Source organism: Pholcus phalangioides, unplaced genomic scaffold (genome assembly GCF_987345545.1).
Source record: "Pholcus phalangioides strain wild (caught in Gottingen) unplaced genomic scaffold, Ppha-v1.0 ptg000013l_1, whole genome shotgun sequence".
In the NCBI taxonomy this organism is placed as follows: Eukaryota; Metazoa; Arthropoda; class Arachnida; order Araneae; family Pholcidae; genus Pholcus; species Pholcus phalangioides.
In genome coordinates this window covers 28,864,205-28,888,302 of record NW_028301606.1, presented here as the reverse complement: position 1 = coordinate 28,888,302, position 24,098 = coordinate 28,864,205, and the positions used below count along the sequence as shown (strand labels likewise).

At 34.4% G+C, this 24,098-nt stretch overlaps 1 protein-coding gene and 3 non-coding genes across 4 annotated transcripts; all 4 read right to left on the bottom strand.

Moving 5' to 3' along the window:
* Positions 1-1,840: 1,840 nt before the first annotated feature.
* On the bottom strand, positions 1,841-22,598 carry und (methionyl aminopeptidase und). The gene is made up of 12 exons (XM_089241150.1): positions 22,405-22,598; positions 20,164-20,271; positions 19,989-20,054; positions 17,376-17,490; positions 17,144-17,249; positions 16,985-17,040; positions 13,127-13,308; positions 9,484-9,578; positions 6,300-6,396; positions 4,756-4,859; positions 3,724-3,839; positions 1,841-3,600 (listed from the first exon to the last, which is right to left on the bottom strand). Exons 1-12 carry the CDS (start codon positions 22,553-22,555, stop codon positions 3,348-3,350), a joined length of 1,449 nt encoding a protein of 482 aa, XP_089097276.1. The 5' UTR covers positions 22,556-22,598; the 3' UTR covers positions 1,841-3,347.
* Positions 7,839-7,916, bottom strand: LOC149078930 (small nucleolar RNA SNORD24). Its single transcript, XR_016193882.1, has one exon. It is a non-coding gene; the product is annotated as a small nucleolar RNA SNORD24 (small nucleolar RNA).
* On the bottom strand, positions 8,264-8,336 carry LOC149078929 (small nucleolar RNA SNORD24). Its single transcript, XR_016193880.1, has one exon. It is a non-coding gene; the product is annotated as a small nucleolar RNA SNORD24 (small nucleolar RNA).
* On the bottom strand, positions 8,834-8,906 carry LOC149078928 (small nucleolar RNA SNORD24). Its single transcript, XR_016193881.1, has one exon. It is a non-coding gene; the product is annotated as a small nucleolar RNA SNORD24 (small nucleolar RNA).
* Positions 22,599-24,098: the final 1,500 nt, after the last annotated feature.

Here is a 24,098-nt window from a genome sequence, read left to right as displayed (position 1 = left end):
TACATGCGGGAACGTGCGTGTACGGGCAGTGAAACCTGACGTGAAGTTTTTGTTATTTCTCTGTAATGCTTGTTATGTGTAGTGCTGCCATCTGCCACTAGTTTTTCTAACTATGAGTGAAGTGTTATGATTGAATGATTTATCGTTGTAGGACTGTTGCTCTCTGTGGCGAGACTTGTTAACGGGGAGATCGGCTCGCATTTGCGCCTTGAAGTTGGGAACCACAGAAAACCAACTTCAGCCGACTACCACAGTGGGGTTCGAACCCGGATCCTCGCATCGCGAGTCCGTCACTATAACGGCGGCGTAACATAAATAAAATCACAAAACAAAGTCCCCCCCCCCACACTTTCATACGTACATGTTTTCCAGTATATTCGAATAACCTAATAATTCTATATAACCTATACGTGTGATTTACGAGCTACCTCGCCTGACTTGATTTGTATTTCGGCAATTACAAGGTATCTCGTCTCTTTGAAACCCTCTTACTTCGGCAATGACGAGCCCAATACTCAACCGCACATGCTCCTCGTCCACATTCCTCTTCGGAACCTTTAACGAATGGGCACATATCGGAATGTGCGTATATGTATTGCGAACCTAACGTGAAGTTTGTTTCTGTGGAATGCTTATGTGTTGCAAGTCAAGTTCTGCCACCTGACTTCCGAATTCGGCAGACAAATTGGCCAATTATTTTTGTAGCTCGTCATGCGAAATGACGAGAGCAATCATGCCTGCCCTTTTTTCCATAGGCCTAATTGCTCTCCGTGGAAATTTCTAAAATGGGATTTTAATCGACTCGCGAAGTTGGAAAATTACAAAAATACATTGCCCCCTCCCCGCAAACCTGTTGGACCAACTGCCCAACAGCGGAGTCTACTGTTTACATTCTGATAAAAAGGGAGAGACGGTGTGATATTTTTCTTTCCCCTCTGGGGATGTTGGAATATGTGTACAATATGAATAAAAGAAAGATATAGCGTGATATTTATCTCTGAATTGGAAAGGGGGAAAGCACACACGCACTATCGCTTGCACAAAATCGGAAGTCATGATCTCGCAAAAAAAAAAGCGGCATTCTACAGAGGGTTTGAAGATTTCCACTGCGCCTTATGTGGATCAGCGAAATTTATAAAGCCACGGGCAGGGTTTCAGTCAAAGGCAAAGCCGCTTGAAAGTTAACTCTTAATGCAACTTTGGTAAAAGGTTTTAGCGTGGTCTAAAACATGTTTTGTAAGGAAGCTCGATGAAGCAAACGGATTTGAAATTTTTCGTTGCTGATGTGATTAGGTCTTTTCTTTAATCGGTGTTTTTAATAAATTGCTTTTCCTTAACCAAGTAAAGTTGGGGGAATAGATATACAGTGAAACCGGTGCAAAAGCAGATCAAAAGACAAATAATATTCAGTTTTTGATATATTTTGATTTCATATAAAAGTGTACAACAAATCACTCTAATCATTGAACAGACTACCTTTGATTTTGTTCAAGACAGGTTTTTGTCTTGTACATCAGTGGTTGTCAACCTTTGGAAGCCCGCGACCCGATAAAAAAAATCTTTATGTAGGTGAAAGGCCCGGACATACACAACGAAAAATTAATGGGAAAAATAAAACTAAGAATCACTCACAGCCCGGTGTGACTACTGTTACGAGCCCAGCAGTTGAGAAACTGCTGCTGGCTGGTACTGGGCTGCAGCCCAGCGGTTGAGAAACACTCAGTGTGTCTGTCTTAGACAGGGTTCACTGTTCAACTTCTTTAATCAACAGTATGCTTAGAATTGAAAAAATTAACAGAAAATTACCTGTAGGTGATGCACTTCATATAAGAAAAATATATACACAACAATAAATAATCTTTATTTGGCCACTCAAAGAATTGGGATAGCAACTCCAAAATATATATAACATTTTTTTTAATAACGCTTTTTTCAATTCAGTTGTCTTTATATATTTTCATTTGAACTCTCAAAAAAATTACACTGAGCAAATGCCACAAAAATTGAAGATACATGATTCTGACAACAAAAATAAAATATTTGGCCAAGAAGACTTTGGCCATGACAGACTTGAAAAACACGCAAATATATCCAGCATAGATATCAAATAGATGCTATAGAGAAGATTATTTTGTTTACAATTCAGAAACCTGATAATGGAAAATAACTTGTTAAACTGAAATCTCAACTTTTGTAATTTCTGGGGAAATTACGATGGCCAAATCCTTTTTTAAAGATTTTTTCCCTGAATATAACAAATTAATTCTTTTGTACTGAAAAAAAAGAGGATTATTTTCATTTTGAAACAAAAATTAGGGCCAAGTATGCACCAAGGTGAGATAACGGTGATTCCATAATGGAGGAGACATAAGTGTGATTCCGTAATGCTGAAGAGATAACGGTGACACATAAATCTGAATTTTCTGTATTAAAAAATCAAAACAATTCAAGTAGGAGACATCAAGATATTACTCGACACGTGTTTAAGGAAACAAAAATATTATGCAGTCTCTACAACCGGCAGTTGCTGCATACAACATTTTGAACATGGAAGAAAAAATATATTTCATAGATTAAAGTTTCCATAAAGTGTTCTGAATGAGAAAACTTACAATTTTTGTTATCAGTCACACATATCAAAATGAATACCCAATTTTATATCAACCTAGGTTACATGGTATGTGCACAAAAAGGGGGAAAATATATTGTCTATTTCAATAACAAATTAATATTAAATGGAGGGAACATTCCTTTTTTTCAATGGGCAAAAGTGTACATGTGCATAGATATATATGATAACTGTATGCTATTCGATCGTCATAAGTTTACAGGCACTCTGAATAACTATATTGAACATTTTCACGATATGAATCAATATTTTTCTATTCCTGATTAATGAGGATGACACAAAGTTTTTTTTTTTTTCCAAATTATAAATCTTTTCATCTTTAGAAACTACGAGTGGATAAAAAGTCATCACCTAATCAACAAGCTGTGATGAATGCAATTTAAGTGAACACAAGTTTTATCAGAATCTTTAACGTGTGAAATAACAAAAATATTTAAAGTTGGAAAAAAAATTCTATTATCAAAAACATAGTTTACAAGAGCTTCTCTATTTGAGCACCATGTTCATTTCATACAATAAAAAAAAAAAAAAAAAAAAAAACTAAAATTCATTAAAAAAACAAAGACTTCAAAAATTCACCCCAATATCTTCAGCTCGAGTATGTCACAAAAAGAAATCACAGTTTGTACAAATTAATAAAGCAAATTTTCAACATACTACAGAGCACCGACATGCATAATGGGGGTGAGAGCATGAAATAAAGAGAAGGAAAAAAAAATTAATAGTCTTCGCCTCTGCTAATGATTTCTTTGCAAGTAGGACGAAGTAGTATGGTATGTTCAAACTGTGCTGTATAGGATCCCTTGATATCACTCAGTGGCGGATAAGGATCAATTATACCTTTGTCACACAGGTCCTTTAGAGCCATTAGATATTTGCTCTGTCCCAAACGATCCAGCCATCTTCTACAAAATGCCAAAGTCCCAAAATTCTGATTTATGACATTGAGCAATTGCTTGGATCTGGCGAGTCTGAAAATAATATATAGCATAAATGAGAACATTAGAAGGTGACAATATACTTGAATAAAGACCACACAGGATACTTTTCTCACCAATAGAACACTACTAATACAGGAATGTTTTGAAACTCACCTCAGAGGGATATGACCAGCATCATAATTTTTCATATAGTGGGATACTTCCATATCATCATGAACATATCCTTTCCCCGTACTTCCGAAAGTTTCAATGGCATAAAATTCTCCTTCCTAAATTCATTAAAGGGATAATTTAAAAAAACTTCATAAGTTTAAGCAAATTTTTAAGCATATACAAAAAAATTATAAAAATACATGAGAAATCTGATGTAACAAATGTTATTGATCAAAAACCTTTTTAAATTTAACAACTTCATATAGCAGATGAAATTTCAAACTTTTTTTTATGGACATGATTTATTTCTAGAAGAAATTATAGATGTTGCTTCAAAAGGAATTGCTCACCAATGTTAATGTTCTATACCTAATTTACAATGCAGGTTTGATAACTGATAACATTTTTCAATTTGTTCTGCTGGAATACACTGGATTTAAGTTTTTGCAATTAAATTAAAAAAAAAAAAAAAAAAAACATCCAACAAATACTCGCACCCCAAGAAAAATATAAAAAAAAATTACTTACTGAAATAAGTACCTTCATAATAAAAATAAAACTAGAGAAAGCTGATTTTACTGCATTAAGGTGGGTGTAATGTAACTGCAAGCTCATAAGCATGCATGTTCAATCTTTTTGTTTAAGCAAGCACATGCTTAAGTACCTGGAGGAGAATTTCGCATGAATAAAGTTTTAGTGAGTTCTGCCTGCTGTTGGAGTTTTTCCAATAAAGGCAATACTAAGTGAGCACATTGTCACCCGAGCTCGACATATTCCAAGGTTCTTGTGCAAGCACACTTGTATTGTGTGGTGGCAGAAGAGAAATTGTGAATACTGGTAAAAAAAGATTAAACATGCATGCTTGTCACGTTTGCAGTTGTGTGTGTAGCCACCATTACAAAAAAACAGGATGCTTAATTTCTTTTAACTAAAACCAAAAAATAACATTGAACAAGCTCTCATAAAAATATTGACCTGTAAAAAAATGTATAATGCTTTTAATTTATATTACAGCTACATGATGTTACATACCTCCATCTTTGTGCCATCACCACCCTTAACAATTGGTACAGTTTTTCCTGCATGTATGCGATACTGTCCAATGAGATGGCCATTTAGATTTCTGATAGATTTCACTGCAAACAATATACAACAAAACTTATTTACGAAATCACCTTCATATATCATGTTTATAACTCAAAGTAATGAAATTAACCCCCCATCAAGAAACAAATTTAAATATAAAAAATCCTCCTACTAAGGCTGTATGATAAAAACGGATATTGAAACAGTTACAGTCAAACCTCGTTAGTGTGTCACCCGGTTAACACGTCACTCCGCTTACCGGGTCACTTTTTGGAAGTCCCAATTGTCCTCGGGTAGGAATTGGCACAGCTATTGTCACAGTTATCCGCTTAACGAGTCACTCCGCTTACTAAGTCATATTTTTGCTCTCCCAAGAGTGGCTCATTAACGAGGTTTGACTGTATATGCTACTTTGTGGTTAAAATAATGTTTGCAGATCATGTAAAATTATATTTTTATATGACTGACAAGGCGATGTAAAAAACGTAAAAAATGGGTCATCTTAGCTAATTGTGGAGTGGGATACTTGTTTTCATCACTGGTACACATGGTAGCATACCTTCAAACATTAATAACATTTGTCAGTTTAAAGATTCTCTAACCAGTTTTCAATTTTTTCCCCATTTTGATAAATTTGAATATATATATAAAGGTAAATGTGATAAATCCAGTTATTATGCATAATCAAACATTTTTGTCAAGTTTTACCTACAATTATGCCTAGCATCCAAGCGTCATTGGTAAATTTAAGTAAAAAAAAAAAATTATAATTTTTACCAGTGATTATATGCATGCCCAATTGTTTAAACGATATACTATACCTAATTCATACATCACTATCATTATATCAGAATACTATCAGAGAATTTGTTATTACATCAGGGTTTAACTATATTCATCAGACATACTAGGCTCTTTTGGAATTTTTTTTTTATATTTATCAAATTTACTAATTACACTAGGGTAATATGCATAATCACAGATATGGTTATAAATTTCAAGAATTAATCAAATTTCCCAACAACACTTGGCTATGCATAATCCCCAGTAAAAAAGTAATAATTTTTTAGTATTTATCACATCTACCAATGACACTTGGGCATTATGCATCTTCACAGGTAGAAGTACAATAAATTTATCAAACTTTTTACCAAGGTGATTCGTAAATATGCATAATATATAAATAATTTATCACATTTACTATAACAAAGTGGATAAGTTTCTTAAACAATAAAAGATTATAATCAGCATTCCGAGGTAAGATGAAATTCAGTTGCAAAAAAAAAAAAAAAGACTAGAAAGAACTTTCAAGTTAAAGCAATTCAACTTTTTTTTTTGAAAAATCACCAGCCCCCATATACGTGCAACATGACACCCATTTGCAATATACGCAAGGGCAACTAGCTGCTATAACTCCACCACTGAAGCAATTAAATTCTGTAGTTAAAATAGTTTAAATCATTTGTTGTTTTCCCTTTCTTATAGCATACCTGGGTAAGTCTTGCCATTTAACTCAACTTCATAGGATTCCATGACCTCTTGTATGGCTATGCCAATATCACAAAGCCTAACATCAATACCAGCTTCCTGTTATAATAAAATATTTTTAAGTACTAGCACGTTCATAAAAATTATTTTTGTACATTTCACAAACTGATAAAGTTTCAAACACTTTTGATAAAATCACATTACATACCAAAACAGCATAGTACTTGTTCATCACTTACTCTCCCCGCAGTAAGGGAAAATTTATTATCATCAAACATAATGACTTCTCCCCAAGACTTATTTTATCAGTTAATAAAAAAAGTTAAAAAATTGTTGTAAACGCCTCCTTAAAACCCCCCTATTTCAGCAATGACTAGCCTAGCTACAGAGCTGTAGTTGTTTTTTCGGTCGAACATGTTTTCAAACTCCGAATCAACTGTCAGTGTGCAGAATCAGCCTTGGCTTGAAGTTTCATAACAGGAAGAAAGACCCAGTGTTTTGCACCCACCCCCCCCCCCCAAGGTAATATAGGAATATACGAAAAGTATAAACAGAAAAAATATAGGGTACTTCTTCCTTCCCTTTTTTTGTACGAGTGTTGGGGTGGGGGAAAACACTTAGCTGTGCAAGACCCAGAAAAAATATTCTTGAAAACAGGTAGCATTTAACACTTGCAGAGCATTTAAGTGATTTCAATGTTGCAGTTTTTTTCTGCAGATCAGGAAAATTTTAAAAACTGCTTGAAGGGTTAGTCAATTGATGAACTATTACAAATGTTACTGACAAAAACTGAGTTAATGACTTTCTGTAAAACTAAGAAGCTACTGTGACAAGATCAGAAAATCATCAATGAGGAACTTATTTTCAAAAAGGGGACATTTCTTTTGCTACATATAAAGTAGAAGCTTAGAAGGTACTCATAAGAAACGATCATTCTACACTGGAACCTCCCATAATAACGAACAGTCTTGTTAGTGGAGGCGTCTGCTACTTTTTGGAATTAGGTTGACAAGACTCAATGTATTTTACTATCCATTAACGGAGACTCCTCGTACAAACTTTTAGGTCCCACAAAGAGGTTATCAAGAGGTTATACCAAAAAAAAAATACAGAGAAGTGAATGAACAAATTAAATATGTTCCCTTTAACGACTAACTTTACATCATAATTTTTGCCAAAAGTATTTTTTTTTTGGAATAAACCCTATTGCATAATCTAATAGAGCTTATTCCAAAGATTCAGAAGCCAATGAAAACGAATTTTGAAAAAAAATAGAAATGTTCCCTTTTGAAAAGAAGCTTATCAAATAGAATTTTTTGCATAGTTCAAAGGTTAATTAGAATTCAACACATACCTGAAATAAGAAGTTATCTTTTTAGATGCAAGTAACTTGTGTTAAACTTATATTATACTGGCTCATAACCAACAAGTTTTTGTTCCTGTCTCACAAAATGTTCGTCAAACAGGATGTAGCGAACCAAATATTTTGGTTTAAATGTATATGAATGAACTTTCCAATCAAATATAAGGAACAAATATGCTTCCTCAGAAAATTAATGGTGGTTTAAATTGTCATCAGATCAGACAAGCATCCGATAGCAAATACATCATCATAGGAAGCATTTTATTGAATTGATATTTTCACTGTCATTTTACGAGATAACCATAGAATGTTAGCGAGAATTCAAAACTTTTTCAGACTTTCATGACAACATATTTGCATCTACAGTTAAAAGGCTACATAATGATATTCAAAGGGACAGGAGAAACATACATAGTTTTTGTTTCACTGAGCTTCATCCATCTCATGTTGCTGAAAGAGAAATACCTGGCTTTGTCGCCCCCCCCCCATCTTCGGAATATGAACTGGGTTGCCGTTTTGGTTAGTAAGTAAGCCTTAAAATATGTGTGTCAACAAGTTCTAATATGACAACTTTCAAATCAAACTCGTGGTGAAGTGTTATGCTTCCTCAGTGAATTTATGGTGGTTGAAATTGTCATCAAATAAACATCAGATAGCAAATACATCATCATAGGAAGCATTTCATTAGATGGTCCATAAATATATGTAGTTTGGCATTCAAAAATGTTACATTCAAGATGCATTTGATAAACAAGTGTATGACAATAATTAATTATTCATAAAAAGATTTAATAATTTACAAAAAAAGAAAAGGATCAATTCTTATGTTTACCAGAAAAAAACATTAACTGAGATACATTTTTTGAGCCTTTGTCAATTTATTGTTGTAAAATTGTTCTTATACCAAGATTTCAAATATTTTTCAATAAAAATCAGCAGCGTTTGTTGTATCAAGCTGTACTGCCTTCATGGCATTGAATGACTAATACGTAGTAAGTTTTGCGCCCTCATCACCCAAGTACAATCATTGTCACGGTTAATGCACTGGAACCTCATTCTAACATGTTACGATCAAAAGCAAAAATGTTAATTCAAGATTGACTCAGAAGTCAATTGCCTAAGTCATCTAGAGTATTAACATACCAACTAACAAACTGAATATGTGAAATATGCTCCCTCAGTAAATTCATGGTGGTTTACTTTGTCATCAAATACATATCTGATAGCAAATACATCATCATAGGAAGCATTTTATTTACTTCAGCTTCAAATTTAAGCCAGGATTACACTATAAATGTTCAATAAAAGATCTTTTACAAAACTTGAGAAAAACAACCAATAAGTCAAGCTTATCAGATACATTTTGTTTTCTCAAATGTAACCAATACGCTTATTGGTTGCATTTCCAAGTTTTATACAAGAACTTTTATAAAACTTTTATAGTGTAATCTTAGCCTTATAAGTCACTGAACAAACAGATCGGATACAAAGTGGAAACTAATTATAAAAAAAAATAAGGTAGGAAACACACATCTCAGAACAATAAACAAAATCTTCTCCAAAGGTGTCAGTAACAGAACAAAAGAAAAGCTCACCTTGGGCGAATTGATCTATTACTATTTGTATGTAATATTATCATTATAAAACTAACATGAGTAAATTCTAAATATTCAAAATCACTTGAAACAAAATAATCTGATCGAAATCAAGATTTAAACTGAGATATCCAGAAAACAAGTACACATTAAATGATAAAAAGCATTCATTAACCGTAACAGTATGAGGAATTAGATGTATAAGACTTTTAAAAATTTCTGCTATACCTTAATTCCAGTGTTTGTGGCTTCTCTGACAGCTTCCAAGAGTTTGTCATATTTTGGATTATATGTCAAGGTAAAGGCACAGTCTATTATCCTTCCTGAAAGAAATAAAACTTAACTATTTAGAAAAAAATGAGAAATTGTATCTCAATCCAGTAAAATAAAGAAAATTTTAAATTAAGTACATATTAATTTGGGGGGAGGGGGCAGACAATTGACTCAAACCATGTTTGGTAATTTTAATTTGAAATATATTAATACCCTGACTTGCTTTCCCTCGACTAACATCAAACCACATTTACGTCACCTCATCCTAAAAACGAGTTTTTCCTCAATTACACACATTTTCAACAAATTTTTAAAGTGTTTCATGTAACATTCTTAGGAGAAATAAATCAGCAAATTTACCTCCTTTCTCCTCCTAGGAAAGGTGGACCATTACATCAACTAACGTCAGTTTTGAAACAAATTACTGACATGTCGTCAAGGTACACCAATTGATTTAAGTGAGCCGATTCAACTTGATTTAAATCATGATTAAAATGACATTCTTTCTTTATTCAACTACAATGATATTGAAAAGTAAACATAACCTAGTATGGTATGCATGTTACTGAAATGTGGCAAAATCCTTGATTAAAAAAATATAGAGGACCAGGTAAATATAGACTTGAAGATAATCCCTAGATACAGTGCAGAAAGGTTTACTTTTCTATCATGGTTCATACTCTCTCAAGTTAAAAAAATTCAAGGACTTTTCAAGCACTTTTCCAGGCAAAATTCTAAAATTCAAGGACATTTATATTACACTCGATAAAAATTAATTTTTTTCAAAAAAGTTAAATATATTCTAAATCTAAATTAAAAACTTAGCATTCTTAATTGATAATTAAAAATTAAGTTTTTAAGATATATAACTTCCATATAACAGTTATTTTTCTTGTTTTTATTCATAGACAATAGGCCTACCAAATTCTGAAAGGACTTGCTTTTAAAATAACAATTGAAGTTTAGCATACAAAATGACATTTTATTTTTGAAACGATACTAAACTTTATAAGCAAAAAAAAAAAATTAGAAAGCACATAGATACATTCATTAATTTAATATTTCGACATAAGGACACATACAGTTGAATTCCATTATAACAAACTGCAAGAGACCGAAGAAATAACTTTGTTATAATGAAATTTCATTAAAAAGGAATTCCAGGTCTTTTTGCATTGTTCCTACGTAAACTTATCTGCGGGATTAGAAAAGTGTTCATTAAAATGAGATTTTTGCTATAATGGTGTTCGTTAAAACAGGATTTGATTATCTGAAAAAAATATTGGAGAGATATTAAACTTTTCCACCAAAAAGGAAAACCTTGAATGAAAAGCATTATTACCATTCACACTTCAAGCTATGAAAAACTATGTAACAGCTTAATCAAAACCTCAGGATGGTAGAATTCAGTTTCTCCAGAACATTAGAAGATTGTAGAAAGGTCTAAGAATAATTAAGTTAAATAATTAAATGTTTTTGCATTGTAAACTTTATTTTGCTGGGGGGTGTCAGTTTTGCTGACGTAATACTTTAACGGCCCCTTACCGAAAAAGTTAGTGCAAAAATGCAGGATTTTTGTCCCGTACTTACTGAATATATGTCCCGCATTTCTATCGAGAAAATATGGTCAGATTGTTTATTACTGAACCATGGTTGAAGAACCCTTTGGCCGCATGTGTCTAATGAAGTCAATCCGCCGCATTTGACAATAAATGAAGGGGGACCGGACCCCCGCTATATATTCTAGAAACCTTGCTTTTCCAACTGCATTTCCCGCGGCAGTATCGTGTTTTGCTGCCAGATTTTAGGTAACAAGCACTAAGGAAAAATACCTCCGGTTTACGTGACCATACGTCCCGCAACTCATTGCTATTGCTTCGCGCTTTTATGTATGGGTTGAACGTTTGAGAGGAACGGGGAATCGGAAAAAAGAAATTTAAGGCAGAAAAATCTTTTCAAGCACTTCAAAATGATTTTATTTTTTTTTCAAGGACTGCTATGATTTTTCAAGCACTTTTAAAGACTTGAAAATGAACTTTTTTTTTCAAGGATTTTCAAGGACTGTACGAACCCTGTCTATCTATAGATTTTGTGCATCGAAAAAATTTTAGAAAAATATCGGGAGCTAAACTTTGTGCAGTTAATATCTAAGTTTAGCTCCCGATACTTTTCTAAAAAATTTTTGATGCACGAAAAAATTCCAATGCATTACAATAGGGTTAACCTGAAAGAAACACGTACACAACCAGAAATTACTTTTTGTATAAAGCCTTGAATTCTATGCCTAAATTGTCAATTTAAAATAATAGATGTAACATAAAATGGACTTGAAATTTTAATATGAAAAGTGAAAAAGTCTAGAGTTTGTTAGTTTTTGTTACAAAACTCATTAAACCTGTGAAAGAATAGAAATGTTTAAATTACTAAGCAGCAAATCATGCAAGTCTGTAATACATCACAATAAACTCATCCATCAATTGGGCAAGACACAATCTCGTCAATAGTAGTTATTTTTGTTCAGTTCATGCTGAATGCAGTTTGCTTGCTTATTGTTTGTTAGTGCGATTAATGCTGAATTAAATTTGAGAGATTAAATGAAAAAATATACATTCTCAGACGTGCCAACTTTTGAAATCCAGAAATTCTACCGAGGGGGGGGGGGCACTCACAGACTCGATCAAAAAAAAATTCACAAAAAAAAGAATTTCGAATTTTTTTTTCCCTTAATCAATTAAGAGTTACATTTCTCTCCCCCCCCCCAAGGCAGGTTCTGCATTGCCCCTGAGCAGAATATAATTCCATGTCAGTCCTTCAGTGCAAAATAGAGAAATCACATCTACATACTGTTCATAAAATATGTTTTTCCTTTCATGGATGCTATCAGTGATTCTATCTTGGGTATATGAACTCTTAAAAGCTTTATATTTTAGCTTTATTATAGCTAAAAGTTTTATATTTTTTTTCTGAACACATTTAATCGCAAGAAACAATTTAAAAAAAACTCAAATTACAAAGCAGCCGACGAAAAAACGTGTTTACCGCACGGCTGTTAATGGAATACAATAACGATTACACAGAAATTTCGGCAACCAAGGTCATGCCCCTGATAAATGATTGCAGATAAACGCTACGAAAACGAAGTCGCGTCTTTGCCAGTTGCTTAAATGCGGTCACAGACTTTTTTTAAGGCTGCTCGATGGAAATGACCACGGCTGTCCTCTATGGGTGTTTTCCCTAACGACGACAGTAACCATTGACACCAATGATAAAGCTGGCATAAAATCTGATTTTCTGCCAAAATCCGGAGAAATTTCAACAAATTCGGAGAGCGGGAGGAAGGATGAAAAATCCGGAGTCTCCCGCCTAAATCGGGAGAGTTGGCAGGTCTGCATTCTTAATGATTGTTTTAATTAATACGTAGCCAATTTGAATAAAAAATATTTAATTCAAAAACAATGATTTTTTCATGCCCTTTTGTCAGGGTATTATTATACAACTTTGAATGATAATTTCAAAAGACTGACTGCAAAGAAAAAAAACTTAAAAAGTATATATATTTTTTAAAACAAACAAAAAATTTTAAAACACTTGCACTTACCATTTACATGAGTACCGAAGTCAATTTTACACACATCATCATATTGCAAAACTGTTGTATCACCAGCATTTGGAGTATAATGGGCAGCGCAATGGTTTAAAGAGCAACCAGTAGGAAACGCCAATCCCGCTTGCAGACCATTCTCATTGATTAAAGCTCTGGCAGTCTTTTCAAGTTCTTCACTAGGGAAATGAGAAACACGTACAATAAACCTCAGAAGCTGTCACTCAAATTTATATTTAAAAAATATCACAAAAAATAAAAATAAAATAAATAAATGAAAAGAGTTTTAATATTCAACCCCTTCAGTGGTAAGTTTTGTACAATTCTGCCCCAGATGATTTCCAGAAATACCACTTAAAGAGTCAAACAAGATCTGTACAGTAAAAGTGTGATTAACCAGTAATGGTGAGGAAAAAAAAAACCAGTGATATTGCCAAGAACAAATAAAAAGTTGTAAAAGTAGTACAGCAACCACAAAATAATTTAGTAAAATATACAGTAGAACTTCTCGATAACAGACACAATGGGAAGTGTTCAATACATAGAAGCCCATTCCACTGACTTTAAAACTGTCCTTGAATGACAGTTTGTCCGCTTATTAGGAAATGTTCATCGTGGATGTTTTCTTGTATTATTTTACATTACCGTAACTTCCCCTTTCCTACATTTCATCTTATAAAAAATTGTGTTGCACATTCACATTAAACAATCACAATTTTAATTAAACAGCAAAAATGTACAAGCAAAACATATTCACAGAAGTAAACAGCTGACAGGGCATGCATGGAAAACAAATTCACAATTTTTTTTTTTAAATCAATTAAGAAAAAACTCCATTCCTCCCAAGCAGAATATAATTCCATGTCCGTCTTTACATGCAGAATAGAGAAATTACATCTACATATACTGTTTATAAAACATAAGTTTCCTTTCATGGATGCTATCAGTGATTGATAATCTTGGGTATATCAACTCTTAAGAGTTTTATAATTAGCTTTATAAGCAAGCTTAAAGTTTTATATTTTCTTTCTGAAGACATATTTAATCGGAGGAAACAATTAAAAACTTCAAAATACAAAGCTGCTGACAAAAAAACTTAAGTTTACTGCACGGCTGTTAATGAAATACAATAATGATTATACAGAAATTTCGGCAACGAAGGTCATGCCCCTGATAAATGATTGCCGATAAACGCTACGTAAAGTCACATCTTTGCCAAGGGCATAAATGCGGTTACCAAGACTTTTTTTATGGCTACTCAATGGGAATGACCACGGCTGTCATCTATGGGTGTTTTCTTTAACAACGATGGCAGTCACTGACGTCACGACTACGTGAAAGCTTGCATAAAATCTAATTTTCTGTGAAAGTCCTGAGACATTTTAATAAACCCGGAGAGCAGGAGGAAGTATGAAAAATCTGAAGTCTCCCGCCTAAATCTGGAGAGTTGGTAGGTCTGATCTAGTCGCAGAACAATCATGAGAATTTTGAAATAACTCTTCTGTGTAAAAAAACACCATTAGGTAAATTTTTTATCGCAGTGCATTTTCAGTCAGCTAAGGGACCATTGCAGAACACTGCTTTGAAGATAAAAATCACATCTTTTACTATAATTTTTGAAAGTATATATGGACAGTGTATACAGGGTGCACAGGTGACTGGGCGTATGCCATTTTATTGGTGAACTGTTGATCCTAGAGACCCATATTTTCAATTAGAAAAATATCCAAATAACGTGTAGTACTCAGATATGTCATTAATGTCGCAAGGGGTTGTATGGTTGATGAAATAAAAAATAATTAACTTTTTATACCATTGTCGTTTACCTAAAAACCCAATAAGAAAGTGGTTGCCATCTCTCCTGGTGCCAACTAAAACAATTCCATGTTTTTAAGTGCAATATTCATTCATTGAGGTATTTAAATTTAAATTCGCTGAAAATGATCATATTTTCAATGATTTTCAAATATGTAATGATCATTGCACATTTAAAAACGCAGAATTTTTTTGTTGGGCTCAGAAGAGACCGGGCAACAACTTCCTAATTATTTCTTTTTAGAACACAATGGCCAAATAAATAGTAAATTTTTTATTTTAATAACTACACAATCCCTAGCAACATGAATGATATCAGTATTTGGATACTTTTTCTAATTGCAAGTATGCCTTTAGGGAACAGCTTTGGTATAAGGGACACGGCAAATTGGCGACTTCTTTTCCGGCGATAAGTTGCCATCGTTGGCGCGCTCTGGTTTGTTGTTGTTCTGCTGGGTTGTCGTTGTTCCAGAATGTTCGTAGAATTCTGCCAGTCGGTGGCGCTGACTGTTGTTTTTCCGTGTTCTTAGCGTCCTAGCGCGTCTTTCAAACGGGTTTTACTGCCATTTTCAAACTGGTTTTCTCTTTTTCTCATTCTATCCTCTCTTTTTTTCTTCCAAATGACGTCACTTAATAGCCGCGGCGTTTTGAAAAACCGTTGGGATAGTTCTTCATATTTTCTCTTCCTTCCGTATATATGATGTAGTGTTTGTGTCGGATTAATTGGAATTATTTTGGACATCTTTTCCCTCAGGTTGTACCTTTAATATTTATTCTTTTCTACATGCAGGATGCCCCTGCATCCTTTTTATTTTATTTATTTATTTATTTTATACCGTTGATTATTTATAAGAACCCGGATTCTCGGAAAGAGAGTCCGGGTTTTAATTTATAATAAATAGAATATTTTAATTTATACAACATGCAGGACCGTTGATTATTTATAAGAACCCGGATTCTCGGAAAGAGAGTCCGGGTTTTAATTTATAATACATAGAATATTTTTATTTATACAGCAGGACCGTTATTTATTCACAACGGTCCGGGTTTTATTTAAACCCTGATTTCATTTTTTTTTATCCAGTTTTATTTTTTAAATACTCCACAGCTTATTTTTGTTTATGCCATTTGTTTTTACTGTTTTCTATGCTGGCGACTTTTTTTTTCTGGCGCACGTAGTGTCTGGCGGCTTTTTCTCGAGCCGTCTGACATATTTGGCGCCGGGAAAAAAAAGTCGCCGAAAATCGCCAACCTGTCCCTTATACCAAAGCTGTTCCGCCTTTAGAACCATCAGTTTACAAATAAAATGCCATACACCCTGTTACCTATGCAACCTGTATGTTATTCTTCGGTGATATATGCTTCCATATTCTGAATATGGAGTTGCTGTATTTTGGTAATATTTGACATCCGTATTTTATATGAGCATAATTCCTTCAGCCACCTTGTTGGGCAATTTGCCTGTTGCAGCTTTTGTATTTAATAGGAAGGTTGGATATTCCAACAAGGAGAGCTGTAATGCACTCTGTCCCTGGATATGAAAGGTTCTGTATTTAAATTGATTATTTTTTCAACTTTTGAACAAAAAACCTCTTTTTATAACAAGGCTCGATAAATCAAAGGCACCAGGTAGCCACAGTCATCTAAAAAAATTTGCATTAGCCTCCTAAGTTTATATACATATATTATACATGATTATAGTTATTTTTTTATTAAAATTTTTATCAAGTTTATGTATGTGCGAGTCTGAGGAGTATAATTTTTCTTGGAAATTATGTCAGTGTGCCTGCCCATGGTAGAGTGCCAATAAGTACAAGAAAAGGGGTAAAAAGAATTATATTAGAATTTTTTCCCCTTGAAAAAAACCCCCAAAAACTTTGGACGGTACCTAAATTATACTTTGATTTGGCAAGTCCAGGTTTTAATCATTTATCAAGACTCAAATGATTATCAATCATGTCCAGAATTTTTACAACTAGAACTTCACAAAAAAGCATACTTGGGAAGAGGATGTAAAAAAGAAATTTATAAGCTGCTTACCAAATTGCAATCATTGTCATGCCTGGTTTGATAAATTTTCTGATGTACTGACGTGTCTGAAAAGAAATATATTTGTATGTGCATGGTTGTTTCTCAAAAACTCAGATTCATTATTTCATTCTCATAAAAAAAACACATACAGAATTGCCATTTAAATACCTGTCTGTGTGCCTCAGCAGCCTGCCTTATGTCTTTATAAGTGTCCTCTTCCAACTGCTCGATGGCTTTTTTCTCCTCCAGTGTAAAGCGATTAACTGCAGTACGACTAAAATAACACCATAAGATTACCTCCCAAGCAACAATTGGTAAAAACACAGATATAAAACAAGGCAAATTTACATGAAACAATTCTTGTCAAGAGTTTTGTTTTTCTTAAGAAAATACCATTCACCTATCATTCAAAGCAGGGTACTCAACTTCTTCACCCAATGGAAAACTGCCATCTGGGAAGAGCGCACTTATAGGAACGGACGGAGGATCAGTCTGCTGCTTTATAGAGGCTGCACCTAATAATTATTATACAATTTACTAAATAATACATACAGCGAACAGTCTGAGAGGAAACACTAACAGAATAATCATGAATTGATAGTTATGTGAAAGGGACAGTTATTAATATGCGGTAAAATCTGATTTAATGCTGCCACCTATTGAAAAGAATTTTGTCATGATTGAACCTGTTGTGATCCCTATATGGAAGATTTCTTTGAAAATTTTTGGACACTGAGCACAGTTGGCATAAAATCAGGGTCTAAATGTACAAAACTCAAGTTTCTTGTTTGGTAACTTTTATTATACACCAATCATTTTGTACACATCAGCCCTTATTGCATCAGGTCCTACGGTAGTGGACCTAATGAATTGCACAGTAGTGATTTCAGACACACTATAGCACATCAAATACCTGACATTTTGGAAAAGACCACTGATTTTTTAATGCACGAAATCCTCAGGATATACTTTTACCTGTTACCCCAGTAAAGACCCAGGTTCAGCAACAACCTTCGTTCCAGAGACAGGCAACATCATTTATATCATTAGTATGATTTACAGATTTCAAAAGCCAGGTTGTCGCTAAGAGGCCGATTTGCAACCTACTCAGTGTGGGCAGGCTTGTAATAAAGTATGGGCCTGGTGTTGATGGCTAATTAGATCTTGTACTATGATTTTCCAGCACATGTATGTTTACTGTAGGTGAACCTGTGGTAGAATCATTAAAGAGATTTGTCGAGTTCTTCGCAAGTCATCTTATGGTCAATAACTCCGCGCTGAGCCAAGACAGCCGGAGAAAGCACATGTATGTAAACTGGCAGACAGTTTCAATCAGGTAACACCCGTTAAACATTTTCCCAGAGAACTTATAATTCTATTGAAATGGCCCTTTACATAATATACCTATGAGCTTTTGTGATCATTTTGGCCCGGTTTAGGGGATATTGAATTGGTGGCATGTCTAAACATGTTTAATGCCACAGAAAATTGTTTTACGGATCATTATTAACTTGCTCCAGTGCCTCTGAATAAATGAACACCAGAACTCTGCCACAGAACTTATCCGACTGTCAAGATCTTTTCCAGCCCAATTTCACAGCAGAGTCTGGAACAAAGTCTGTACCTAACAGTTTTGAGTGTACCCAATGTTGTGTCTGACTTTTCAGTACTGTCATCCATAATTTATTCCATATTTCAGAGGTGAAATAAGTGAAGTATAATGATAGAAATATTTGGGTCGTTGTAGGCCTGTTCTGGCTTTTTGAGGGGAGCCTTTTTAACATAGATATTGGCTTGCAGTCGCATCTCAGAATTGAAAGAAAGCCTCTTCCAACAACTGGAGGCTATAGTGCCTCTGTATCTTTTATCACAAACACAGTCGACCCTCAAATCCAAACACTCAAGAGATTAGCTTGTAAAATTGAAAGTTTGTAAATAAGAAATGGCATACTGGTAGGAATCACAGGACTAGTTTGTAAAAATGTATCAATTCGTAAATTGAAGATTCATAAAATCAAGCACTGATTGTAACTGTTGTTGGTCAAGTATTTAGAGACAGTTATTCTGTGAATGTTCCCTGGCTAATATCGTTTCAGAACAGTCGAGTGGTTAGGGAACTGGCTTCTCACTGTGCAGGTCTGGGTTCGAATCCTGGTTCGGGCATGGATGTTTACTAACACTAATAAATTCCCTGGACGGATCATACTGGTCCCTTGGGAATACGTGTGGATCACGTTATTAAAAAAAATAAATAAATAAAAAATAAAAGTGTATGGGACAGAGCTGAACAAGTGCCAGATCGCTATAATGACTAAAAAATTAGTATTGCAAACCTGCCAACTTTCAAAAGGTTTAAAAAAAAATCCTGCAATTTTCTCCCAAAAATCTGGTAATTTACTTGAAAATCTGGCAAGTGCACTTTTGCATGTCCTATACCTATTTGTCATTCTATTGCCATGACAAGAACCTACACACAGACATGCCAACTTTTGGAATCCCGAAATCCAGATTCTCCTGAGGATTCTCCATGCAGACTTGATCGAAAACATTGATGGTATTTTTTTAATTTTTTGAAAATTTTTTTTAATCAACTGAGAAAAAGTTATTTCCCTCTTCCTCAGCAGGTTCTGGGTAATCCCTGAGCAGAACAATCATCATGGATGCTATGAGTGATAATCTTGGGTACACAAACTCTCAAAAGCAGTTGTATATTTTCTTTTTAAAGACATTTGATCAGAAAAAAAAACTTCAAAATATAAGGGTGCTGACGAAGAAAGCTGTGATGGTATCACATATCATGTGGTGTACAATCAATTTATAGTAGCATATCTGCCAACATAAAAGAGGGTCACCATGCCCTGAAAAAAAATCAAAAGTATTATTTTGGAACTTTTCTCTGGGAAATAATTTTTTGGAGCCTAAAAATTCTTTTCCTGGAGCCTTTCTGTGATTTGTTCAGTCCTGGTATAAGATAATCATATTACGAGCAAAAAAAAAAAAAAAAACATCTTACTTTTACTTTTCTTTTTCTTCTTTTTCTTTGAAGCTTCATTTGCTTCAGATCTTCCATCTCCTTCATCTGAAAAATATGCACTAACATAAAAATCTATCACATTATATCAACATACACTGGTGTAATTTAAACAGTCCAACAAGATTAAAAAAAAGAACAATTATCCACAACAAACCATTTGCTTCTTTATCACTTTTAGGCTCGTCAAGTACGAGGTGTTGTGTTTTATCCACAATCTGATCAACTACTTCTTCTGAATTTTCTGATGTTGCATCTTGTGGAGCTGTTTGTGGAAGAAAAAAAAAATTGATTTAGCTACAAAAAATCTGAGCAATATTGAATTAATCCCTATCAACATCTATTGTAATTTGATTGAAAATTTGAACCGCAGAGGAATGTTTAAATATTTTTAAGAAAATGTTGAAGCATTCAGGTGACGCTTAGGATGTATACATGTATACATGACACCGTATTTCTGCTCAGTGTAAGGCAGAAGACTAAAAATGGAAGTGATGTGCATGCGTGCTACTGCCAAGTTAATATACAATGGTCTATCAGATCTCATCTGCACATAGCAACCGAAATTAGCTTAGATCAGGGCATCTTCAACTCTGTGCTCTCTAAAGTACCGAGAGTGCTTGATGCTTGTGTGCAATTTCATACTAGCAAGCACTTGATCAATGTTCTAATTAAAGACCTAGTACAAATTGTATTCAAGAATTGAAATAGTGATTTCACGCATTCGTCAATTGACATTTCATTTTGTATGCTAAACTTGTCATAAAGGTGCTTTTATTTTGATGGGTACAGGCAGTGCTCAGGACTGGAAAAAGGTTAAAGACCTCTGGCTTAAATGATAGAATAACGGATCAATATTGCAGACCACTCATTAAAATCCAACTAGTGAACTTTGATTTTTTTTTTTCTTTTTTAGACTTTAATTTATTTTCCTTCATAATGGCTTTCTTTGATACTTATGTATTATATCAAAGACAATTTTCGAGTTGGCACTGATCATAAACCTGCAGAAATGCAGTTGTGAATATATGCAGTACTCTTAAAATGCTGGCAGGCACACATATAGCTATGTTTAAATGTACGCTGCACAACAAATAAACACTCAAAAGATACAAGCCACAACATGCGGCAATGAATGCATGATCCCAGCTTTCTGGGACCCAAGTTCTGGGGCCATGGCACAAGCCATCACTGCAATTGATTTATTTTTAATGACTTGTATTCAGTGATGAAGGATCATGAGGCACTTGTTGCGTAGGGTGGCAAATCTGTGAGTGAAACCCTTACTGCCCCACCTGAGCGGTCATGACAAAATGAAAGCAAAATTGCATCACTCTAATTTCATATAAATGCGATAATTATTTGTTTCATTTATCTTCAAAAAGTATGGCGAGCCCTTCTGCATAGACTAAACAAGGGACTTATGAAATCTACTGTGCATCGTACAAATGTCCTGTGTTACCTGACTTCCAGTAATCCAGCAAGAAGCGTGGCTTCACTGTAACGCTTCTGCAATACAGCAAATAAGCATCTGGCTCTGTATCCTCTGCCTTCTAAAAATTAGAGGTTTCTATTTTTTTTTTGTTGTCAATACATTTTTTTACATAGAAGAATAGGACACCAACAATCTTTGGACAGACACAATGTTTTTTTCCCAGCCCACAATTTATTAAAGAACGAGACATTAGTGGATATCCTCGGTCCTCTTGCAATCAGCAAGTGCACTAGCCAGGGTCAAAAGACTGAGACATGCTGCATAGACAACAAATTTTATCTTTCCCAAGTTCACACCTAGGTATAATACCAAGAAAGTATCTTTCCTTGAAATCTTTAGACTGGGAATGAATGGTTAAACAAGACAGCTTCACAAATTTGTCGCTGTTGTTCAAGTTGATTCGTACACCACAACCTTGCAATCTGTATGACTGACCAGTGTGCATAGATTTAAATATGTGACTTAGTATTACGTTTTTGTGCTCATATGTGTAGATTGTGATCTTGCAACTGATTTTATACTTAGATTATGATTTGATAGTTGTATCTAGTCCGTGAGGACGAGCTGATATTGCCATATAGCCCGGGAATCTTTCGGTTTGACGGCGTGCATTGCGCCATAGTAATCAATGTGAACAATGATTATAGCTTATATTGCCTAACCAGTGTGCACCCAGCCCACATTTATTTCTCATTATTTCAGCACATAAAAATTAGTTATTTACATTAACTTAATATTTCTCTTTCAATGTACGGATTTATCAAAGCAATACAAATTCAACCAAAGAAAAGTATCGTGAGTAAATATTTTTCATCCAGTGATAATATCAAGTGGTTTCCCAGCGCATGCATAGGCTTAACCATTGTTATGAAAAGAAATGTTTGTGACCGACTATAGGGATACCTTTCTTCTTCTTCCTACGTTTCCTTTTCTTCTTAGCCGGATCTTTGATGCTTAGCTCGTCTTCAGCATCTTCCACATCATTCAAATTTTCATGGTTATCTTCATTTTCTTCTTCCACTTTGTTTTCGTGATCTTGAACTACGGCGGCCATGCTTTTCACATCCACATTTTCCTGTATCGCCTGATGCGATTTCCGAGTATCACCGAATCACTCGGATGAGGAAAGACAATTCTCTTGCGCCTTCGTTCCCTTCGAGATCGATGAGGAACAAAATAATGATAATTTCCAACTCTATTATTATTTTTCGCTAATATATTAAAAAATGATTTATTTGCGATATTTCATTTCAGAAGTTTTTATTTATTTATTTGATTTTATTCTCTTGTCGTTAAAATGAAATGTTATTTTAGAAATTTAGTATATAATATTTTTCGTGTGGTTCGGGCCGTCTCGTTTATTTCAAAGTGCTCTCACCTGTAACAGCGCGGTACTGCTAGTAGTTCCTTAGTGTTAATTCGCGTTTTTCGGAAAAAAAAACTTGTTTTTTTCTCGTTTTTTCCTTTCAACGTGTTTGAATTATTCTATACTTTTCTAGTGGTTCGGTGATTATTTATTTTGATATTTCGTAAATTATTTTTTCGATTTAAAGTGAAATCTTATAAAGTTCGGACTCAAGGTAAGGGCTCTGTTCCCCCACGTGGTTACAATGCCCTTCGCAAGAACAAGGATAATTTCATAGATTTTCTGGATAATAGTATTAAAGTGTTCCAAACAACCATGAATTCTGCCAAGTCAGAGACCTTCGCTTCGTCTAGCACAGGTAAGGTGCCTAACCCTTTTAATGTTTGGTCGTCCTCGATTTGCGACATGGATATCATCGATCATTCCGATCTAGCGTGTCTTTTTACTCTCAAACTTTCCGGTCCGCAAGCTATTCCGAAAACAAGACCCATTGATTTGAAGAAATACATTTGTGGCCAAATTTCAAACCCCAAAAATATTCATGAAATTCGCTTCACCCGTGCCGGTGAGCTTCTGATTACCACAGGTGATCCACAAATAGCTAAGGAGATCTTGAAGATAGTCAATATATTTGATATTCCTGTCAAACCTTTCCTTCTTACAGAATCCATCTCATCTAGATTTGTTCTCAATAATGTCCCTACTGATATTCCTGTTTGCGAAATCGCAGATGAGCTCCAAAGTGAAAACCTCCAGGTTATCAGTGTCCGTCGTTTCATCAAAGACAATAATCCCTTGCAGACGGTATTAGTCACGATTCTTGGTAAAAATATACCAAGTGAGGTTAAATTGTGGTTCCTAATTTTCCATCCACGCCGTTTCATAGATCAACCAAAACAATGCCAAAAGTGTTTTAACTATTCGCACAGAAAAAAGTTTTGCAGAGCTACTAATCAAATTTGCAAAAAGTGTGGTGGCGATAACCATGACTATGACCAATGTCAAAACTCTGTTTCTTGTATAAACTGCAAAGCTTCTCACTTTGCCACTGACCGTAATTGCCCGACATTTGTTTTTGAAGCGAAAGTCCTCAAATACAAAGCTGAAAATTATGTCCCCATAAACATTGCGCGAGCCAGGTGCAAATCCAATGATACGTCGTATGCTGGTCGAGCCAATATTTCAACTTCGTCGGACATTAACTCTTTGAAACAGGAGATCAGATCCCTTG

Coding starts and splice junctions, on each gene's coding strand:
- und (XM_089241150.1), bottom strand. CDS start 22,555: ATGGCCGCCGTAGTTCAAGATCACGAAAACAAAGTGGAAGAAGAAAAT. Junction 20,055..20,163: donor AAGTGATAAAGAAGCAAATG/GTTTGTTGTGGA, acceptor CATATTTTTCAG/ATGAAGGAGATGGAAGATCT. Junction 17,041..17,143: donor CTGCTGAGGCACACAGACAG/GTATTTAAATGG, acceptor ATTTCTTTTCAG/ACACGTCAGTACATCAGAAA.